A 23,253-nucleotide genomic window follows, 5' to 3' on the forward strand; every position below is an offset into this window, starting at 1 on the left:
ATTAGGACGGCCGTGTGCTGCAGCTGGTAGAGCTGCTGCCACAGAGAGCAGGGTTCAGAGCGGAGTGAAATTTACTTGCTCTCCTTCTGACCATGGGAATTTCCTCTGCGGGCTCTGGTTTCAACCCACATCCTAAATACTTGTTGTTTGGCTAATTGGCCACTGTAAATTGTTCCTACTGCAAGTGGTCGAATGTGGGAATAGTTGATGGGATCGTGGGGAAGATAAGAATTGGATTAGCATAAATGGGTGTATGAAGGCTGGCTCAGACTGGGAGGGCTGAAGGGTCTGGATACATGCTGTATCTCTCTTTGGCCAACACTGAAGCTCTTGCTCAGAATAATGCCTTGATCTTTTACTCCTGCCTAACAAGGCAGAAGGTGCCTTGGTCAAATGCTTCACCTGAAAGTTGGCACCTCTCATAGTACCCAATCTCTGTTTATTTGCATGTAATGCAATGCTGCAGGTTCATTGGTAATCAATTTAAAGTTCACTTTGTAAATCAACATCTGACTGAACAAATGTTTCTTCCAGTTAAATAGCTGCATTAACATAGTCATCAAGCAAGAAATGATGCGACCTTCCAATAAGGTGCAGTTAATGGTATTATGTGAAGACCATAGATCCCGAATGGTGAAACATCAGTGTTGCCCGGGATGTGGATATTTTTGCACAGCTGTGAGTATAAGAAGTCTCAAAGCAGATAAGTACAGATAGCATGACAAAAACACGTCTGGTTTTGTTTTTATATGGCTTTAAATCCGAAAATATATATTTTTAATATTGGATTAAATTTGTAGAATTAACTTGTGGTGTGTGGAACAGATTGTTTTGTTTTTCAGTGGTGAGCTAATTTTAAAGCCATATACAATAAATAACCTGAATGCTTAAAATCAATTGGCTGATAGTATTTGTTTTGTTTATTTTCAAATTACTGAAATAGTTCTTTGGAAAAATTGTGATGTCAAAATCGTGATGTTAAAATTTGCTCCTTCATTTCCTCAGGCCAGCACTAGATATATGTTAATTTAGTAAGATGGGAGCTCGATTGTATGTAGGTGTGATCAAAGGTTGAGTGTTAGAAGAAAATAACTGCAGATGCTGGTACAAATGGAAGGTATTTATTCACAAAATGTTAGAGTAACTCAGCAGGTCAGGCAGCATCTTAGGAGAGAAGGAATGGGTGACATCAGTCTGAAGAAGGGTCTCGACCCAAAAAGTCAAGTCAAGTCAATTTTATTTGTATAGCACATTTTAAAACAACCCACGTTGACCAAAGTGCTGTACATCAGTTCAGGTACTAAGAAACAAACATACAATGGCACACAAACATAACAGCACATACATAAACAGTTCACAGCGCCCTCTCAGAGGGCCTCAAACGCTAGGGAGTAGAAATAGGTTTTGAGCCTGGACTTAAAGGAGTCGATGGAGGGGGCAGTTCTGTTGGGGAGAGGGGTGCTGTCTAGGAACTGCAACCGCAAGAGCGCGGTCACCCCTGAGCTTAAGCCTAGACCGTGGGATAGTGAGTAGCCCCAAATCGGCCGACCTGAGGGACCTGGAGATAGAGTGGTGGGTTAGAAGATTCCTTCTCTCCTGAGATGCTGCCTGACCTGCTGAGTTACTCCAGCATTTTGTGAATAAAGGTTGAGTGTTTGTAACCTGGGGATGACTTGCAGCCTGGGTCCTGTTTCTTTGTGACATAGAGGAGTCAATAAATAAGCAGCTTACACACTTTATGCATGTGGGAAATTTGTATTGCCCACCAGATGGCATATGAGAGTTCAAACCAAATGGCTGCCTTGATTACTTGGTAGTAGTGAGAGAGATCTTTAGACTTTAAAAAACTTGCTGTTTAGTTGGCAGATCCTTTTATGCATTGCATTTATTCTGGGATGTTGCGCTCCATTTTCTTGTTAGGAATTTACTTTCTTCACAAATAGAGGAGCACAATCTTTCAAAAGTGAGGGTATGCTACTTGGATGTACTAAAAGTAACTAGAGTTATTGGTGAAGAATGAGATCAAGTGGTCACAATTTTGATAAATTTTGCTCATTATTTGCATTTTAGCTGAAAATGGATTTGACATTACTCAGCTGTAGTAAGAAGGCAATCTCTCCCGAGATGCTGCCTGCCACGCTGAGTTATTCCAGCATTTTATGTCTACCTGCATATGTAATGGTCTTGTGAATTCCTTTATTGATACTCCTGTGATGGTTCACTTGTTTATGCTGCTACTGTCTCTAATTTTAGGAGCACAGGAATTATTTCAAATGGGGCAATTTACTAGTAATTCAGCAGAATCGTAAAACTTTTTTTAAATGGCACTGAATGACTTAAATTGGAATTGAATTGGAAAAATAATTCCTGTCATCAATTTTCTGTTTCAATGAGGGTTAGTTAGGTACATATATATCTCTTCTAAATGAGAAACTGTGAATATTTGGAATAGATGGGCAGTACCATCATTAACTTTGTTTATGTAAGAGCTTGGGAAGATGCTGGCATCAGCCTCCTCACTGATTTATCAAGATAGGAGATTAAAAATAACAGCACATTTATGCTTAATTTCTTGGTCTTTTAGAAAAGGCATGTATTAAATTAACATGCTTTTTCCAGGGTACGTTCATGGAATGCCAGCCGGATAGTAGCATTTCGCACCGTTTTCACAAGAACTGTGCATCACATATAAATGGGCTATCTTTCTGCCCACATTGTGGTGAGGATACTGCTCAAGCAAAAGAAGTTACAATAGCAAAAGCAGACACTACCTCTATGGTACCTCTTCCAACACAGGAAAAGATTGTTGCTGTGAATGGAAAAGCAGACACTACAACAGCAAGGTGAGCCATCTTTAGTAGTTTGAGAGCATCCTTGTTAAGAATAATTGTCAGCAATTGTTTATTTCTATGCATGGCCGATGACGAAAATCCAGCAGTTAAAAAATGTCCGATTTCAATCTGAACTTTAGTGTAGAAATGATTTAATAGACGATAAAATTCAAAATATGATTTTGGTCTTCACTTGGTTAAATTCAGCTCAGTACTTTTGTTACAAGAGAGAGAGAGAGAACATAGGAGGTAAGATTTACCTGAAATTTGAGAATCCAATGGTCATACTATTGTTTTGCAGAATAATCAGGTGGAATATGAGGTGATGTTCTTCCTTCTGAAATTTAAGAAGCTAATGCTATTAAATGGATTGTGAACCTCTTGAATTGTTAGTAAAAACAGTCTGATTTAACTATTCTCAGATTGTTTTTCAGGAAAGAGACGCCATTATTGCATTGTCGTGCAGATCGATGTTACCTGGCCTTTGGCCATGGGCTACTTCTGATTTGCCTTCTGAAATTGCCTGGCAAGCCCTTCCAAAATATCAGGGGTGGGCAATAAATGCTGACCAAGCCAGTGATGTCCATACCTAATCAAAGAACAATTCAAAGAAACTAAATTTTGGAAGAAAGAACTTGGAAATTATTGCTCCGACCCAAAATGACTGCAAATGCTGGAAAAATGAAATGAAAGCAAACAATACACGTATTTAGTGTTTCAGGTCAATGACCTTCCATTAGTTTTGATGGAAGGTTGAACCTAAAGTATTAACTCGAAGGTATCACAAAAAGCTGGAGTAACTCAGTGGGTCAGGCAGCATCAACTCTTTCTTTTCAATGGATCCTGCTTCCAGTATTCCAGCTGTTCAGCTTCTATTGCAGGATTCCAGCATCTGCAGTATTTTGCCTTGAACAATAATTTCCCAGTTGTATCACTGATTAAAAATCCCTTTCAATTAAAATGTATGTGTTAATCATAGATATTATGCTTAAATATATTACAATTACTTCAACTGCTGTCTGTTTATCTGCCAATAGACTTGATATGAATGGTATCTTTTAAATTGGAGTCTTTTATAAGAGAAACTGACTGTCTCTCAAGACCAGAATTATTGTAATGCAGCAAGTTTAAAACTACTGTCTTATTATTAAGTTTTATGATCTTTGGAGATAGATAGATTATTTGGTATAATTTAATTTTAGCAATGAATTTTCCTTTTATGTGGTTTTATTTTGTTCCTGAGGTGTTCTGAATGTGATTTTGCTATTATTTTGTCTTTGAATTCATACAATTTGAATCCCAATCTCAGTAATTAATTTTAATAATTTAAAACTTGCTGCTGTTTACTTGGATTGTTAATTGAAGTTTGAATGATGGCCTGCTGTTTCACTTCGCATGTTGATTTTTCTGTAACCATGTTACTTTTTGGAAACAGAGGGGCTGAAATCAAAATGGTAAATGAGTAAAAATTCCAGAATTTTATTTGTAAATAATATTTTCCTAAATGTAATTAATTTTACATGTTAAGTTGATATCATCCACTTAATATGAAGTGTTTCAGAACTTATAGTCTAAGGCTATTTGTGAATGGTGGTTCCCGTAAAGATTTTATTTGTAATTGCCGGTATACCCAGTTCTATAGTCAGTGCGGTACAGTATATAATATAACTTTTTATAAAATTTAATATAAATGTTAACCTTTTACAGCAATGCTCGGATGAGAATGTCATTGGAAAATAAGCCTGAAAACGCTATGTCCAAGGTGGCTGATAGTTCGGATATCTATGGCCCCTCCACTACTTTGAATTCTGGAGCAAACATGCCAGTTGCAAATTTGTCAGCTGGGCCAGGGAAAGAGACAATGGAAAGTATTCTTATTGCTCTTGACACTGAGAGGTAAGCATTTGAAAGGAATGGGTTATGCTACAACAGAAATTAAAAACATGTCAATGTTAAAGAAGCTAATTACTGACTTGTTACTACAAAAAATAGCAACTCTAAAATGATGTAAATATTCAGTTACTTTTGACCACTTGCTTTGAGATATGCAGATAGAGCTGTGGCATTGACATTCTGTAATCCTGTGCTTGCAGGTGCACAGAGGTAGTTACTTTCCTCAATTCCTGGGCCATGTGAGAAACTGGGATGTCAATCATAAGCCTCTGAATGCACTCTGGGAATTTGTAATTTGAGAATCAGAGAATTCTTTACACAACTCAATTTATAGCATGCTGTGCCTTTCCTTTCTCAGCAAGAGGAATTAACATTTAGGGTCAAAGATCTTTGTCCTTTGTTTATTTTCCTCAGATGGAGCCCTTTACACCAGCAAGTGGATTGGATGGTAAAGAGGGCATATGGTACACTTGCCTTCATTGCTAGGGGCATTGAGTGCAAGAGTCAAGAAGTCGTGATGCAGCTCTTTAGGACTTTGGTTGGGCCACATTTGGACTATTGCATGCAGTCCTAGTCGCCCCATTACAGGAAAGATGTGGAAGGTTTGGAGAGGGTGCAGAGGCGGTTTACCAGAATGCTGCCTGAATTAGAGGGTTTCAGCCACAGGAAGAGGTTGGATAGACTTGGATTATTTTCACTGGAACGTCAGAAGTTGAGGGGAGACTTGATATAAATGTAAGAATTTATGGGAGGCATAGGTAGGGTAGATCAGAACCTTTTCCAGGGGTGGAAATATCCAACACTGGAGGGCATAGCCAAAAAAGTGAGAGGGGGAAATTTTAATGGAGATATGCGGGGCGAGTGTTTTTACACAGGGTGATGGGGGCTGGAAGGTATTGCCGGGGGTGGTGTTGGAGGCGGATAGAATAGTGGTGTTTAAGAAGCTTCTGGGTAGGTACAAGGAAATGCAGGGAATAGAGAGAATAGAGGCAAATGAAATCAGTTTTACTAGGTATTATGTTCGGCACAATCTTTGGGTTGAAGGGCACATTCCTGTGCTGTACTGTTTTATGTTCAAAGTTCAAATATGAGCCAATAGTAAAATATACATTTTTCTTTAACAAAGCATTCTTTCTTTAATCTGGAGAGCACTGCTTGAACTGGAACATGCTGCCTCTGAAGGTGGTGGAGGCAGGTATTCTTTCAATATTTAGCATCTTGACAAGCACTTGAATTCCCAAGGCAGAGTAGGCTATGGATTAAATAGGATCAGTATAAACACTTGATGATTAGCTTTAACAGAGCTTTTGATTTTGTATGGCTCAATGATTCTAAGATTCAAATTCTTTGGTTCAAACAGACCCAAGAAGTTACGGTTTCATCCAAAACAGTTATACATCTCTGCAAAGCAGGGGGAGATGCAGAAAGTTCTTCTAATGCTGGGTAAGTTTTCCTTTGCACCTAAATGTAGAACGTACAGCAAAACACCTATAAAGGATGGGAGGATCTTGTACCAATTATGACATGATGGAGAGGGTTTGAGGAAGAAATAACTAGCTGTTATTCCATCTAGTTGCCACACAATACTGTATTAATCTGTTTTTGAGTTGAATAGGTTCAAAACTAAAACGCTGGGATGCAAATTTTGAAGGTATAAATCAGAAAGAATGACTCAATTCAAATTGGTGAATGCCCTTTTAAAATAATTTGGTTTGTTCATGCCACAAATATAGAATGCTTTAATGGCAATCTTTGAGGAAGATGCAGAAAAGCTTCCAAGAGATGGAGATATGGGCAAAGACATTGTGGATGGAATGTAAAGTGGAATGCAAAATGAGGCTATTCACTTTGGTATAAAATGTGGAATGGTGGAGTGTTTTTTAACAGCGAGGTTCCAAAGGTATTAGTGAGCCCTGCATGTTCTGGTCTGGTCTAACAAGTCAGCAAAAGTTAACATACATTTTGCCTTTCGAGCTGTTTGCAGAATCTGTATTTTGTTTTTTTTATTGTAAGAGGATTTAAGTAAAAAAGCACAGACTTTTACAAACCAATCACTTTCTCAAAATAGAATTAGGGATTTAGGACCGAATTGCAAGGGAAAAAAAAAAAAAAAGCTTGCCCAGACAGTGTGAATCTTTGGGATTCTCTAGCCCAAGTGTACTGTGAATGCTGAATCACTAGTACATTCAAGACAGCAGAAGTTTCTTATATTAATGGAATCGTGTTAGTGCATGAGAGTTTTGCTGAGGTATAGATTAGCCTTGATCTCATTGAATATATCAGGCATGAATTACCAAATGGCCGATTCCTGTTTATGTTTTGTGAGATGCAAGCAACTCCAACGATCCTCAGTTGCTTGAAAGAAAAAAGATTGCATCTTAGTCCTAAAATATCCCCCTTAAATTGTCGGTCCTACCACAGTGAAGGGAAGGAACCTCTTCTCAGTTCCTGTCAAGCCCTGAGATAATCTACCTGTTTAAAAAAGGTCAACTCTTATTTTTCCAAACTTTACGAAACTTGTCTCATCTTCTCTCGAATCTCTCATCCAAGGTCAGCTCTGTCAGCTAAGGTCAGCTCTCTTATCTTGGGAATCAATCTTGTGAACCTTATTGCATCAACACTGAATCAAGTATAACCTCAGAGACAGAGACCAAAACTGCACAACATGTCTCTCCAGTGATCTTGGTGGAATAAATTGTACTAGAAGTTACTCTTATATTCCAATTGTTCTTCTAATATCTCGCAGTATTTGCTTATTAACTTGCTCTGTATAACATTGAATAGTTTCCCATATTATATACAGAGAAAGATTTTTCTTGTCTCTGTGTAGGTCATTTTTGAGGCCCTGTTTGGAACAGGGGAATTTATTATGGGGAACAAAGAAATGGCAGACGAGTTAAACCGTTACTTTGGATCTGTCTTCACTGAGGAAGATACACACAATCTCCCAAATGTTCTAGGGGCCGGAGAACCTAGGGTGATGGAGGAACTGAAGGAAATCCACATTAGGCAGGAAATTGTTTTGGGTAGACTGATGGGACTGAAGGCTGATAAATCCCCAGGGTCTGATGGTCTGCATCCCAGGGTACTTAAGGAGGTGGCTCTAGAAATAGTGGAAGCATTGGAGATCATTTTTCAATGTTCTATAGATTCAGGATCAGTTCCTGTGGATTGGAGGATAGCAAATGTTATCCCACTTTTTAAGAAAGGAGGGAGAGAGAAAACGGGTAATTATAGACCAGTTAGTCTGACATCAGTGGTGAGGAAGATGCTGGAGTCAATTATAAAAGACGAAATTGCTGAGCATTTGGATAGCAGTAACAGGATCATTCCGAGTCAGCATGGATTTACGAAGGGGAAATCATGCTTGACAAATCTACTGGAATTTTTTGAGGATGTAACTAGGAAAATTGACAGGGGAGAGTCAGTGGATGTGGTGTACCTCGACTTTCAGAAAGCCTTCGACAAGGTCCCACATAGGAGATTAGTGGGCAAAATTAGAGCACATGGTATTGGGGGTAGGGTACTGACATGGATAGAAAATTGTTTGACAGACAGAAAGCAAAGAGTGGGGATAAATGGGTCCCTTTCGGAATGGCAGGCAGTGACCAGTGGGGTACCGCAAGGTTCGGTGCTGGGACCCCAGCTATTTACGATATACATTAATGACTTAGACGAAGGGATTAAAAGTACCATTAGCAAATTTGCAGATGATACTAAGCTGGGGGGTAGTGTGAATTGTGAGGAAGATGCAATAAGGCTGCAGGGTGACTTGGACAGGTTGTGTGAATGGGCGGATACATGGCAGATGCAGTTTAATGTAGATAAGTGAGGTTATTCACTTTGGAAGTAAGAATAGAAAGGCAGATTATTATCTGAATGGTGTCAAGTTAGGAAGAGGGGATGTTCAACGAGATCTGGGTGTCCTAGTGCATCAGTCACTGAAAGGAAGCATGCAGGTACAGCAGGCAGTGAAGAAAGCCAATGGAATGTTGGCCTTCATAACAAGAGGAGTTGAGTATAGGAGCAAAGAGGTCCTTCTACAGTTGTACCGGGCCCTGGTGAGACCGCACCTGGAGTACTGTGTGCAGTTTTGGTCTCCAAATTTGAGGAAGGATATTCTTGCTATTGAGGGCGTGCAGCGTAGGTTCACTAGGTTAATTCCCGGAATGGCGGGACTGTCGTATGTTGAAAGGCTGGAGCAATTAGGCTTGTATACACTGGAATTTAGAAGGATGGGGGGGATCTTATTGAAACATAAGATAATTAGGGGATTGGACACATTAGAGGCAGGAAACATGTTCCCAATGTTGGGGGAAGTCCAGAACAAGGGGCCACAGTTTAAGAATAAGGGGTAGGCCATTTAGAACGGAGATGAGGAAGAACTTTTTCAGTCAGAGAGTGGTGAAGGTGTGGAATTCTCTGCCTCAGAAGGCAGTGGAGGCCAGTTCGTTGGATGCTTTCAAGAGAGAGCTGGATAGAGCTCTTAAGGATAGCGGAGTGAGGGGGTATGGGGAGAAGGCAGGAACGGGGTACTGATTGAGAGTGATCAGCCATGATCGCATTGAATGGCGGTGCTGGCTCGAAGGGCTGAATGGCCTACTCCTGCACCTATTGTCTATTGTCTATTGTCTAGTTTAATATTGCACACCCTATCTTAAGAACAGGATATTAAAACATTGGCATGGTTTACAGAAAACAGTCGGAAGGATGATTTTGGACCTGAGTGCATAATTTTTGAAATTGAGGGACTCCTAAATTAAGAAAAGCAAAAACATTGATGTCATAGGAAAAGCTTTGTGAAGAATAGTGATTGCAGTGTTTGAAGTACTGAATCACATGGTTTGTGGATTTAAGCAAACCATCTAACAGGCAAAGTGTAGAACAAGTAGGCATGTTAGATTGGGAGAATTATGGCAAGCTCCACCACTAGACAACTGAAAACATCCCTTAATCGTGACTGGGATTCAAGATGTCTAGGATAAATGTGGCCAGGCATCTGATGGAATTGATATGCTTGCTGCTTTTGTGACAAGCATATCTTTTATGGAAAACTAACATCAGAAATTTAAATCCTTGATCAGGAACAAGTATTTTTGGAGACTGAGACAAGCAACAGCTGGCACTTGACCATAGTGAAATTTTTAAAGGCACATTTCAGAAATTCTATATAAGGAATGGATATTAGGGCTGAAAGTTCTTTTTATTTTCGTTGTCTTTGATGATTGTGTAATATATTATGATTTGATCTACTGGCATGTGAGCAGATAAAAATTAAAACATAAAACCTCAAATTTTCTCAAAACTTAATGTTTTTCAATCCTTTTTTCTCTAGTTGATGGGATTGATCCTAACTTTAGAGCTGAGCACCAGAATAAGCGGACACCTCTCCATGCAGCTGCTGAGATAGGCCACGTGGAAATTTGTCATATGCTTGTACAGGTTAAAATGCTTTTCTGTTCATAACTTTTCAAGCTTTTAAATCTACTTTTATTCTATAATAAACAGGAGGGGTTGTGATATAATAGGTCACAATATTTAGCACTATGAATCACCATATCTTTAAATCTCAGGATATGTAATTCATTGTAATGAAGGTATTTGTTACTTTTGAGAAAAATAGTGATGGACCCTCATTTTAAGTCTTTGCAGTCTGAAATATTGTAACTTAACGTTCATGTTTTCATTGTTTAAAATAAATATTGTTGATAAATGTTAATGTAATTTTTTGAATTACATGGCTGTCCTTTAGATTAAGAGGAATTAGACTGTTACTTTTACCTGGGCTTTCAGATAACGTGCCGAAAAACAAAGTGCTGGAGAAACTCAGCAGACCAGGTTGCAGCTGAGGAGGGAAAAGGACTTTAATCAGAGAAATGTTGTCTGTCCTTTTCCCGCCATTGTACAGTGTGACTGGCCGAGTTCATCCAGCATTTAGTTTTTTTCCTCAAGATTTTAGCATTTGCAGTTTCCTGTCTCCAGATAACTGGGCGGCACATTGGCGCAGCGGTAGTTGTTGCCTTGCAGTGCTTGCAGCGCCTGTGACCCGGGTTTGCTCCCGACTATGGCTGCTGTCTGTACGGAGTTAGTACGTTCTCCCCGTGCCCACGTGGGATTTCTCCGAGATCTTCGGTTTCCTCCCACACGCCAAAGACAATACAGGTTTGTAGGTTAATTGGCTTGGTATAAGTGTAAATTGTCCCCAGTGTGTGTAGGACGATGTTGGTGTGCGGGGGGGTCACTGGTCGGTGCAGAATCGGTGGGCCGAAGAGCCTGTTTCTGCGCTGTATCTCTAAATTAAACTAAACGGAGCAGATTGTTTTGCTGAAAATGTAAATGAATATTATGCATCATAAAGACTGCTGACCTCTTTTGCAGGCTGGTGCTAACTTAGATACCTGTGATGATGATCAGAGAACGCCACTGATGGAAGCAGCTGAGAACAATCAGCTTGAGTCAGTAAAATACCTCTTGAAGGCTGGTGCACTGGGAGATCATAAGGTTAGAATGACATGTAGCAAGTCAAATGCTTGCAGCATCAATTCCCATGTAGATTATATTGTGTTTCTTTCCTCAAGGTGGGAATTTCATCATTGCCCTTTTGCCCTGTACTGTAGGATGAAGTGTTAAAAGATAGGATGGAAATCTTTTTCATGGATGAAAAGGCTTATCGTGAAATTAGTCTGGAAAGCTTTCTTGCACAGTTTATGGATGCAGTGTCCCTAATGTACCATCCATAATTTTTTTAAAATCTCCATCTGAAAGGCCAGGAGATATTTATTGATGGGGACAGATATATTTATGGTATGATAAGGGGAACCTTTTTGGAGTTGAAGGCATTTTATTTCCTCTTGATGGTTGAAATTGGCACTGGCTGCAAACAGTGTTTGGCTTCCTAGTAATTCCAAATTTCAGTTCACCTTTTATGAAAAGACACAATATCTATAAATTATGAGCCTCCCTAGTTCTCTGACACAATATCCCAATATCTAAATCTTCTGGTTTAGTCCTCTCTGTATGCTCACTCTTGATGATACCATTCTGTGTGTTTTTTCATGGAGTGATTTCAAGTTTTGATTATAATTAAATTACCAGTAGGTAATTACATAATCAATCATTTCTTCAATACATTGTATCATAAATAAAGTAGTATAGCTATTTTATGATTATTTGTGTCTGTGAAAAAAAGAAAAATAGCAAAATTGTAATTCTTCAATTCCAAAGCCCCTCAGAACATGCTATACAAAAGGGAATAATTTCAAAACCTGAGGTTTGTCATTGTGACATGATGCCTTTGCTGCATGTCAGTGCTTCAGAGTGTTCATAAAATGAATCACACTATGCCCCTTTGAAATTTAATTGGCAATTTAGCAAATTGTACAATGGTAATATGTATGTAAAGTTGTTTATTGGTGAATCTGCAGGAGACAGTTCATAGAAATCTGTACACTGTGACAATGGGGGAAACTATGCTTTGTTATTCCAAGTAATGCCATTATCTCTTGGTATCTTGTATGTAAAAGATTAATATATGGCAAAATTTATAAATGCCTTTTAAGTTTCAGAATGATTGGATTTATGGAGTTCTGTTCCCAATTGGAGAAAACAAAATAGAAAATTATTCCAGTCATCATTTTGTTAAGAAAATGTGACGGCTGCACCAGATAACACATTTCCAAATATAATATGACATAAGTAATGACCATACAGCTTTTGGAACACCAGAAATACTGAAAGGAGGGATGGAAAACTCCAATTTATCAAGGATGGATAAAGAGCTCAGAATGGTTTAACAGATCTATAATTAACATAAGTGTAAGAAAATAACTGCAGATGCTGGTACAAATCGAAGATATTTATTCACAAAATGCTGGAATAACTCAGCAGGTCAGGCAGCATCTCAGGAGAGAAGGAATGGGTGACGTTTCGGGTCGAGACCCTTGGGTGAGCGATACTGCAAAACCTTATTGCATTTTAGACAGCCAGCTTTGCTTTCACACAGCCTTGATACAAACTTGCCAACAAATTTGTCAAGATTACGCCCCAGTTTCAGAATGAATGACTCCCAACTTCACTATTTTGTTTGGCTGAGAGCTTGTTGAACCAAGGTAGCTTGTGCTTTGGACTCAAGTACATTGGCAACACATTTAGACTCTAAACTAATATTCATTATAACTTAGAATAAATTGGAAAATAAATTGATATTGTTAACTTGGATTATATTTAAGCGCAATTTCTGTTAGTGAGAAGCATCTATCTGCTGCACTAGGTATTTCTTTGAATTTGGAGATTATTTAAATGTTTTCAATATAGAGATTAATTTAAAATCATGATGTATTGAAAGAATAGGTTCTTGATTGACAGTCTTTGTCAATTGAAGAGTAAATGTTTTTTTTGTTAGAAACATTAAAATTATTTGTAGGCATGTTGAAAATGCCTCATTTTTATTTAATCTTTAATTAAATATTTGTTTCACAGCAAAATGTACAAATCATAAAAATAAAGCATTTTTGATGTGCTAGTTGTGCAGAGTTTATAGCCTAGAGCTGGCGCTATCTTTCTGGCCATGGTTTTGTGTTGGAAAACATCTCTTAAATATGAACATTCATATTTGATTTGAATTTCAGTAATAACTAACTGCTTCTATTGATTATTGTGTAACATCTAATAAATATGTCAGATTTATATGGAACTCTGCAATTTAAAGTTTCACTCCAGAGAGAACTTGTTCTCTCCTGATCATATATTAGATCCGAATTAGGACATTGAAACTCCAGTCCTATGTATTTTGGTGCATATCTTTGTTCAACATCAATAATATCGGTTACATTCCTTTTTTTAATAGGATGTTGAAGGTTCAACTTGCCTTCATCTGGCAGCTAAGAAGGGACATTATGATGTCGTTGCACATCTTCTGTCCACAGGATTAATAGATGTAAACTGTCAGGTGAGTCAAACATCTATTGAAGTTACAAAAGCTAATGTAATATCTTTGACTTAACTATCCACTCTTGAGTGTACCAGGGTTATTAATCTAATTGGGTGCATTTCTGGATGTTTTGTCACATCATTCCTCTCTCCCACCATCGCTCCAACTTTCAGATGCGTTGCCTTTCTGTGCCAAATGGAATAGGGGAACAGGATCTGTCATCTAATTTGATTTATCTAGACTGACAATTGAGGCTGTTTTTCCTGCATCTTTAACAGTTCAGAGAAGTGGGATAAAACATTAAGAATTTGCTTTAATGTCTCTGATTTTGTGAGTCTATGGCAAGTCTAATGAGTTTTCCCATGCAGCAAATTATGTTTTAAGTTCTTGGCTGAAGGAGATAAAAATATTATGAATAAGTTATTGATTTCAATCCAGTGATCCCATCCAGGAAATACTGTTGATTAGTGAGTAATGAATGAATGAATGAATAAGTTTATTGGCCAAGTATGCATATACAAGGAATGTGCCTTGGTGCTCTGCTCACAAATGATAACACAAACATACAGTTAACAATTAAGAATAAAGCATAACCACATCAAAACAATAAGGATACAACATTACGGTCTAAACATGTGGGTGAAAATAAACCAGAGCAAAAAAGAGACTACAGACTGGTTATTGAGTAGAACAATCACTCGGGGGGAAAAAAGCTGTTTTTATGTCTGGCTGTGGCTGCTTTGACAGTCTGGAGTCGCCTTCCAGAGGGAAGTGCTTCGAAGAGTTTGTGGCCAGGGTGAGAGGGGTCAGAGATGATCTTGCCCGCTCGCTTCCTGGCCCTTGCAGTGTACAGTTCGTCAATGGGGGGGAAGGTTGCATCCAACAACCTTCTCAGCTGTGCGAACGATCCGTTGCAGCCTCCGGATGTCGTGCTTGGTGGCTGAGCCAAACCAGACCATGATGGAGAAGGTGAGGACGGACTCAATGATAGTAGTATAGAATTGGACCATCATTGCCTGTGGCAGATTGTGTTTCTTCAGTTGCCGGAGGAAGTACATCCTCTGTTGGGCCTGTTTGACTGTGGAGTCGATGGTGGCCCCCCATTTAAGGTCCCTGGAGATGATGGTTCCAAGGAACTTAAATGACTTCACAGATGTGACTATGTTGTTGTTGATGGTGAGTGGGGGGAGGGGAGGGGGATCTCTTCGAAAGTCTACAATTAGTTCCACTGTCTTGTGAGCATTGAGCTCCAGGTTGTTGCAATGGCACCAGGATGCCAGCTGTGTCACTTCCCCTCTGTAGGAAGATTCCTCCCCATCCTGGATCAGTCCAATCAGGGTAGTGTCATCCTCAAATTTGAGGAGCTTGACAGAGGAGTCTGTGGAGGTGCAGTCGTTGGTGTAGAGAGAGTAAAGGAGAGGGGAGAGTACGCAGCCTTGCGGTGCTCCTATGCTGAGGGTCTGCGGGTCCGAGATGTGCTTTCCCAGCCTCACATGCTGCTTCCTGTCCGTTAGGAAGTTGATGATCCACTGACAGAGGGGTTCAGGCACAGTCAGCTGGGAGAGTTTGTAGCGTCGTAGCTCTGGCACAATGGTGTTAAAAGCAGAGCTAAAGTTCACAAACAGAATCCTGTAATGATTGCAAGAGTAAATGAAAGGTGTAAAAGTCCAGGAAGTTTTTATTTTTGTAAAGTGTAGCTACTAATGTTTAATCTGCTACCGTGTCACTTTGGCTAAATGTGATGATAATTTTAAACTAAATTGTTTTAATATAACTGACATTTGAAATGTGAAATAAAAACAGGAAATGCTGGATATGGTCATCAGGTCGTGGAATTCTTTCCTCATTCTTTTTCCTATGTTCTTGTTTCATTTGTGAGTTTTCTTATACCATTTGTATCCTTTGAACAGGATGATGGTGGTTGGACGTCCATGATTTGGGCCACAGAGTATAAGCATATAGATATTGTAAAGCTGCTACTGTCAAAAGGAGCTGATATTAACATTAGGGACAATGTAAGTTACTTAATATCTTAAGCATAAAGAAACTTAATGGTATGAATTTGGAAAAATACTGGTTTAACATTGGAAACTTATGAATGAAAGATTTTCTAATGTGTTGTTTTCTAGTTACATTATGTCCTTATTTGCTAGTTAAAAGTTGCACAAGAGAAGAAAACTAAATTAAAATATATTATTGATATCCTGATCAAACATCTTGTTCTCTGCTCACAGTGATGACTTTTGCTGGGACTGGAAGCAGTTAACAGAGATCTTTAAACAAATAGACACACATAGATTTGATTACCACAATAGATTTGTTACATTTTGGCACGGGTTGATAGAATGTAGCCTGTCTTTCTTTTCTTTCAGTTGTACTGAATCCATTAGAATTGCGTATCAATGCAAAGTTTGTTGATGTGGATGATTACTACATATCGTTGCTAAATTAACACTAAAATGAATAAGAATGGAGATTTTGGGTGCCTTAACTGTATTTCTTGAGGCATATTGGATCAAATGAGGACAGATTTATTGTGTATTAGTTCATTTTGTTTGGTCATAAACTCTGCTGTTGAGAATTGTATTGTTGTAGTTGGATCACTTTCCGTGTTGCTGGTTGTCAATATAAAGCAGTTTGCATGTAAATGATTTAGTCTAAGTATCAATAACAAGTCATTTTGAACATATCATTAGCATTTAGGCATAGAGGGTGAAACAGACTGCAATGGCTTTTAAAAATCTAGAGCTATACGAATTGAGGCTGAAATGCTGTTTTTTTTTCAAATGTTGGAATGTGATTCCTAATGAAATACTTCACACTCAAAATATTCGAGCCTGTAATGAATTAATTAATTTACATCAAGTTCAACTATGTTTGTAGCTGTGAGTCTCCTTCACTTAGAAATTATCGGCTACAATTATTTCTTAACAATAACTTCACTTGATTTATTTAACTTCAGAGATGGGTTTCATTACTTTTAATAAAACATGCGCTTAATTGGCCTTTCACTCATGACCATGCTATTATGAATGTTAACATTGCAGTCCTTAATTACAATTTTCAATTTGATAGCTGTAGGAACACTTCAGGACTTTTTGCCAAAAGTTGCAAAATAATTAAATCTGTGTTTTTGAAAAATTTACTGAAGTTAGGAAAGAATTTAAGGTTTTAAAGTGTTTTCTTCCTATTTTCATTGCGCAGGAAGAGAACATTTGTTTGCATTGGGCAGCTTTCTCAGGGTGTGTGGATATTGCCGAGATATTCTTGAATGCAAGGTGTGATCTCACTGCAGTGAATATGCACGGCGACTCTCCTCTGCATATCGCGTCAAGGGAAAATCACTATGAATGTGTAGTGTAAGTGCTGTGTAAAATGCTTTTATGTGTCACTGCTGGTTATGTTATGTCCTTGCAAAGTCCAAACTTGATCATTTTGACATTCTCAAACTAAATGTCCATATTATAAAAATGCTATGTTATGTTGCTTCCTACAGATAACAGGCCTATCTAGCAACGTGCCCCCTCCTGAGCAAGCACTGAGCTGCCCACACTCATAACATATATAACTGCAGTATTCTGAACGGGAGAGAACCTAACAAAGTTGTCACTGGTTGGCATGAACCTTTATGATAGACAAAAAATAATTTTCCATATTTTGTGAGTGTTTTTCATTATCAATCGGCCCTACAATAATATTATGCAGGTAGACACAAAATGCTAGAGTAACTCAGCGGGACAGGCAGCATCTCTGGAGAGAAGGAATGGGTGACGTTTCGGGTCGAGACCCTTTACGCCACCCATTCCTTCTCTCCAGAGATGCTGCCCGCCCCGCTGAGTTACTCCAGCATTTTGTGTCTACCTTCGATTTAAAACAGCATCTGCAGTTCTTTCTTACAAATAATATTATGCATCACTACTTTAATTACAGAGCTGCAGGCTTCAGGCTAATAATATGTGAACACAATTGGTTTTTGAAATGAAACTGATCTTTATACACAGCTAGTGGTATTTCATTTCCTTCATTAACTCTTATCCAGATATGTTTAATTATTTGCATTATTTTGGATTTGATGTTTATTTTTTTAATTTTCTTTATCTTGTAACTAATGCCTTTTGGAAAAAACACAATCAATTAAATAATAACTTAAGACCAGATTGATTTTCATCTTTAATCTACAATTTATCAACAGTAATTTTATGTAGCCATGATGTAGCCTCTATCATGAGGCCTTTGTCGGAAAAATTCATTAAAACTTCAAATTTTCTGCTTTTAGTTTAGAGATACAGCGCAGAAACAGGGCCCAATGGGTCTGCACCAACCAGTGATCCCCATACACTAGCACTATCCAACACACTAGGGACAAGTTCCAATCTGTACCGAAGCCAATTAACCTATAAAACTGTACACCTTTGGAGTGTGGGAAGAAATCGGAGCAGCCAGGGAAAACCCACGGGGTCACGGGGAGAACACACAAACTCTGTACAGACAGCACCCGGAGTCAGGGTCGAACCTGGGTCTCTGGCGCTGCAAGGCAGCAACTCTATCGCTGCGCCACCAATTTATTTGCTTTATTTTTTTTCCCCAAGTTATTCTGATCAGCCTATTGAGTTCTCTGCGATAATATTCCAATGGCTAGCTGATGTGCTTAATCCTCTCTGAGGGTGTTCACTCTTGTTGATTGTTGTCAGTTACATGGTGCAAAGTTATCTCTTTTCAATGGTCTTTTGGGAACATAAGCTGTTTTCGTAAAATAATCTCTGCTGGCCGTAGGGAAAAATGGAAGTTGTTCTATAAGAATAACACCAAGCCCCGTTCATCACCCAAATGACTGGTATATACTTTTATGGTGCCTGGTGCAGACAAAACTCCAGTTCGCAAGCCTACAAAATATCATGGAGAGCTTTGTCAGTTTTTCTAAACTGATAAAATGGCTCAATTTTGTTCAATGCAACAGCTGATATGGGTAACTAAATTCAGAGTCATATAGTTTATAAACTTTGATTTATAGTCAGATTTTGTGGGAGCTCTTGCAGATCAACACAGATTATAAAATAAATGGCCATGAAACTGAAAATATATGATAACAATTGCAATGGAAATGTATTTCAAGGGTATAGTGGCACTGAATCTGCTTGTAATTGTACACATTTAGGCTTTTTCTTTCACGTGGTGCTGATGTTAACATTAAAAACAAGGAAGGTGAGACTCCACTTGAATGTTCAAGCTTGAATTCGCAAGTCTGGGTTGCACTACAGATGAACAAAAAACTGAAACAAGCATCAGCTAACAAGATTGCCCAGGCTGAGAAGCTGGTTAGTAGGTATGACATAAAACATTTCCCTTGCTTTCATTAAATGTTTTAACTTAAATATATATTTGATTTTCGTATTTGAAACACCACCATTTTTACAAAGTATTGGAGTAACTCAGCAGATTAGACAGCATCTCTGGAGGACATGGATTGGTAACATTTCAAGTCCGGGCACTTCTTCAGACTGATTGTTGTTGGGGGGTGGGGGGGGGGGGGGTGCTGCATAACTCAATGACTGATTAAAATGATGGAAGAAAAACATTTTGTAGCATAAAATTAAAATAGTGAAAAGCAAAAATTAAAACAAAATGGTGAAAATGTTCAGCAGGTTAGGCTGCATCTGTGGTAGGAAAAACAGTTAATATTTCAGTTTGTAGGCCTACCATCAAGCATGTTTTGTAGTGCACACTCATCAATTTTCCTCTCTTACAAATGTATTTAAAGCTTACATAGTTTTTCCTGCATTTTCAGAGCACTGAAAGTAACACTAGCTCTTGAAGTTGCTATAATAATTAGAGGCCATTTAATGGCATGACTTTCTGTATTATTGAGCATTTCTAATTTATTGAGTATTTTAATGGCACAAAAAATAGATAGAGTTGCTCGTGTAGAGCTTTTAATGATTTTCTTTGTTTGAAGAAAATTCCACCATATGTACAAGATTCGTCTTCCTATCTTGTACACCAATTTCCCACATTCCAAAACTGCACTGTAGTACTTTGTATAATATTTGCACCTTTTTATGGTTGTTTAATACTATCCCAGTTTGCGTTCTCTATGTTGTAAAACAATTGTTTTTTTTAATCCTCCTGACAGAGATATAGGTAGAGGGTATGAACATGTACCAATTCCGTGTGTCAATGGAGTGGATGACGAACCTTGTCCAAATGACTATAAATATGTTTCCCAAAATTGTGTAACTTCTCCGATGAACATTGACCGGAACATCACACATCTGCAGGTATGTCCAAAGGATGATAAATTACTGCAATGTTGATTATAAAATGTAATACTCCTGATGCATGGTAAACAATTGCGGGGATACATACGAGTCCAGGTGAAGGATCCTGACCCAAAATGTTAACTGTCCATTTCCTTATACAGTTGCTGCTCGATCCTCTGAGTTCCTCTAACATATTACTTCTTGTTGGGTTATAAAACCTCATTAAAGTGGTACTGGAATGTCAATCAAGAATTTGAATTCATGGCAAATTATGAAATTAGATTCAATAGAAATCTGGATTAGCTGCAGAATATAACAAGCCATCTAAGTTTAATTTCTCGACTGGGAATTCAGTTCCATTTGCATCATCTCAGACTATGAAGCAGTCCCTGCAATTGTGCATCAAGAACTGGATTTTCACTGAAAAGTGAGAATGTAGGACACAATTTAAAGTTCTGCACATACAGTTGCTCCTCAGCTTACGATGGGGTTCCGTTCATAGAAACCCAAAGGAAACCGAAAATATTGCATTTAATGCACGTGATCACGTGGCCGGAAGCGAGCTGCGGCTCGCTACGGTTCGCTGCCATTTGCACCATCGCGAAGTCGAACTATCGGAAGTCAAAGCATCGTAAGCCATGGAGCACCTGTAGTCTCAACAGATAAAATTTGACCACCTCCCAACATTGAAAAGCAGTACTGAATCCGCGCAGGAACTTGAAGCTGTGACTCTCTCCACCACCTTCCTGCCGATGTAGACAGGCTCATGGAGCTTAGCTTTCCATTCCTGAAATCAATAACTGACTTCTTGGCTTTGCTGACATGAAAAGCCAAATAGTTCTTTCTATCACCATTCAATCAGATTATTGATCTCCCTCCTGTACTCTGACTCATCATTACCAGTTATTCGTTCAACAAAGATGATATCATCAGTGAAATAAATGGTGGCAGTGGAGCTGTGTCTGACTACTCAGTCATGGGTATAGAGAGTATAGCAGGGGACTGAGCATGCAGCCTTGAGATAGTCAGTGAGGAGGCTGTATTGTTGCCAATTCACATTGGTTGACATCTGCTGATGAGGAAGTTGAGGATCCAATGTACAGGGAAGAGCAGAGACCCAGTTGCTGCATTTGATAATAAGTTAAGAGAGGGCTTTTCCAATGGTCTCCTCATAAGACAAGGTTGTAATCCTGATCTCCCAACCTACCTTATTGCAGCCCTTGCACGTTTTTTTAAATTTAAAAGTTGTGTTCACATCCCTTCCTACTTAGTTCCACAACCAACTCTTTCTTTTTGCTTGTTTGTGCAGAAAACGCCCAACATGACAACATGTTTACTGCAGTTATTATTTGCTAACGGAAATAATGGCAGAAATGAATCAAACATCAGCATTTGATTAAGTGTACCTTCTTACTAGAGCTCGTTAGCTCAAATGGTGCCCTTGAGTTCCCAAAAATAGTTAATGGCAAGAAGAAGTATCTATTTTAATGGTCCAAGCTGAAGTTTCACGTCAGAATACTATCACAAACTTCCTAAAGATGCTGCATGAAATGCAAATGTTAGGATGGCTTTTTTAAGATCACATCAACAGGAGCACTATTGAAGCTTATTTTTATTCCCCACAATGATTTCAAAGGTGTAGAAATGTTATGTCAGAATAAGAATAAAATAATTTTTCAATTCATTATTTTAAAGCAGAATTGTACAGAACTGTCTCATTTAATCACAATGTTCTTGGCATTGAGCAATGACCATAATTGGGTTGAAACTAAATCTTTAAATAATATTTCATGCAATATAAGTAACTTGCTTTATTTGTTATTTCATATCTGGAATGAGCTGTTAGAAGTTAGAGAAGCAGATGCAATTATGAGCTTTAAAAGACATTTGGACAGATATATGAATAAGGAGGTTTTAGAGGGGTATGGACCAAATGCAGGTAAATAGGACTAGCATAGAATTCCAACTCCGTTGGCATGGACAAGTGGGACTGAAGGTCTTGTTTCCATGCTGTATAAATCTGACTCAGACGTGCATTTGTGCCTTTATTCTATGGTAATGAAGTTTCAAGCTGAATTTTTCTTATTTATTATCTCCAGGGCAAACTAAATAAGGCTCAGTTCCCATGCTTTTAAAACAATTTACTGACTATAGTTTGATTTGGATGTTAATAGATTTTTAATTCAAAAAAGGTACTATTTTGTACTAATTTGTTGTTTAAAAAGTTGAATTACCATTCCGACAGAGACATCAACGGCTTGCAGTAATATGCCATTTTTTTTAAGAAATGGCAATTCAATTTTGTGATGATTTTGTTAACTAATGGGTCCAACACAGTACCACTGTTTAATTAAAAAGTGGTAAGTGGAAGGTATGGATCTCCTGGGCCTGATCAGATACATCCAAGGACAGTGGGAAGCTGGAAAAAGAATTGCAGGTACCCCAGGTGAGATATGTAAATCATTAGACACAGGCGAGGTACAGGAAGACTGGAGGGCGGCTAATGTTGTGCCTCTATTTCAGAAAGGCTGCACGAAAAAGAATTGGAATGGTTGACCAGTGAGCATAACATCTGTGTAGGAAAGTTAATGAAGAGGATTTTGAGGGACGATATAGAAGCATTTGGATAGATGGACTGAATAGGGATAGTCAACATGGTTTTGAACATGGGAGATAGTTCCTTACAAATTAGTTTTTTGAAGTAACCAAAATGAGGGCAAAACCATACAGTCTGAAGAAGGGTCTCGACCCGAAACGTCACCCATTCCTTCTCTCCTGAGATGCTGCCTGACCTGCTGAGTTACTCCAGCATTTTGCAAAATAAATACCTTCGATTTTTACTAGCATCTGCAGTTATTTTCTTGCAAAATCATACATGTTGTCTATATAGACTTCAGGAAGGCATTTGATAAAGGTTCCTCATGGTAGGCTGTTCTGCAAGGTTAGATTCTATGAGATCCAGGGAGAGCTAGCTGACTGGATAGAGAAATAAATCTGAAGAAGGGTCTCAACCCGAAACATCACCCATTCCTTCTCTCTCTCGAGAGATGCTGCCTGTCCCACTGAGTTACTCCAGCTTTATGTGTCTATCTAGAGAATTTACTTCATGGAAGGAAGCAGAGGGTGATGATGGAAGGAAGCAGAGGGTGATGGTGGAAGGTTGGTTTTTAGACGAGGCCTACGAGTAAGGTGTGCCCAGGAATCGTTGCTGGACCCATTGCTGGTTTATGTCGACCATTTGGATGAGAATGTAGATGTGCATGGTTAGTATGTTTGCAGATAACACTAAAGTGGTGGCATCGTAGATAGCAAAGATGGTTATCAAAAATTATAGCAGGATCTT

At 38.6% G+C, this 23,253-nt stretch overlaps 1 protein-coding gene across 12 annotated transcripts in view; it reads left to right on the top strand.

Annotated features, from left to right (window-relative positions):
* Nucleotides 1–23,253, top strand: part of LOC144608517 (histone-lysine N-methyltransferase EHMT1-like) — a 92,488-nt gene that overhangs the window by 54,661 nt on the left and 14,574 nt on the right. For 11 of the 12 annotated variants that reach the window (XM_078426386.1, XM_078426396.1, XM_078426388.1 and 8 more), the window contains 11 exons: nt 535–678; nt 2,620–2,843; nt 4,539–4,727; nt 6,085–6,167; nt 10,060–10,166; nt 11,103–11,225; nt 13,570–13,671; nt 15,564–15,668; nt 16,858–17,012; nt 18,809–18,976; nt 19,784–19,928. In XM_078426386.1, coding sequence (XP_078282512.1) covers nt 535–678; nt 2,620–2,843; nt 4,539–4,727; nt 6,085–6,167; nt 10,060–10,166; nt 11,103–11,225; nt 13,570–13,671; nt 15,564–15,668; nt 16,858–17,012; nt 18,809–18,976; nt 19,784–19,928 — 1,545 coding nt within the window. The remainder of the gene's footprint in view (nt 1–534; nt 679–2,619; nt 2,844–4,538; nt 4,728–6,084; nt 6,168–10,059; nt 10,167–11,102; nt 11,226–13,569; nt 13,672–15,563; nt 15,669–16,857; nt 17,013–18,808; nt 18,977–19,783; nt 19,929–23,253) is intronic. The other variant, XM_078426395.1, reaches the window with a different exon arrangement.

This window comes from Rhinoraja longicauda, chromosome 31 (genome assembly GCF_053455715.1).
Source record: "Rhinoraja longicauda isolate Sanriku21f chromosome 31, sRhiLon1.1, whole genome shotgun sequence".
NCBI classification, from domain to species: Eukaryota; Metazoa; Chordata; class Chondrichthyes; order Rajiformes; family Arhynchobatidae; genus Rhinoraja; species Rhinoraja longicauda.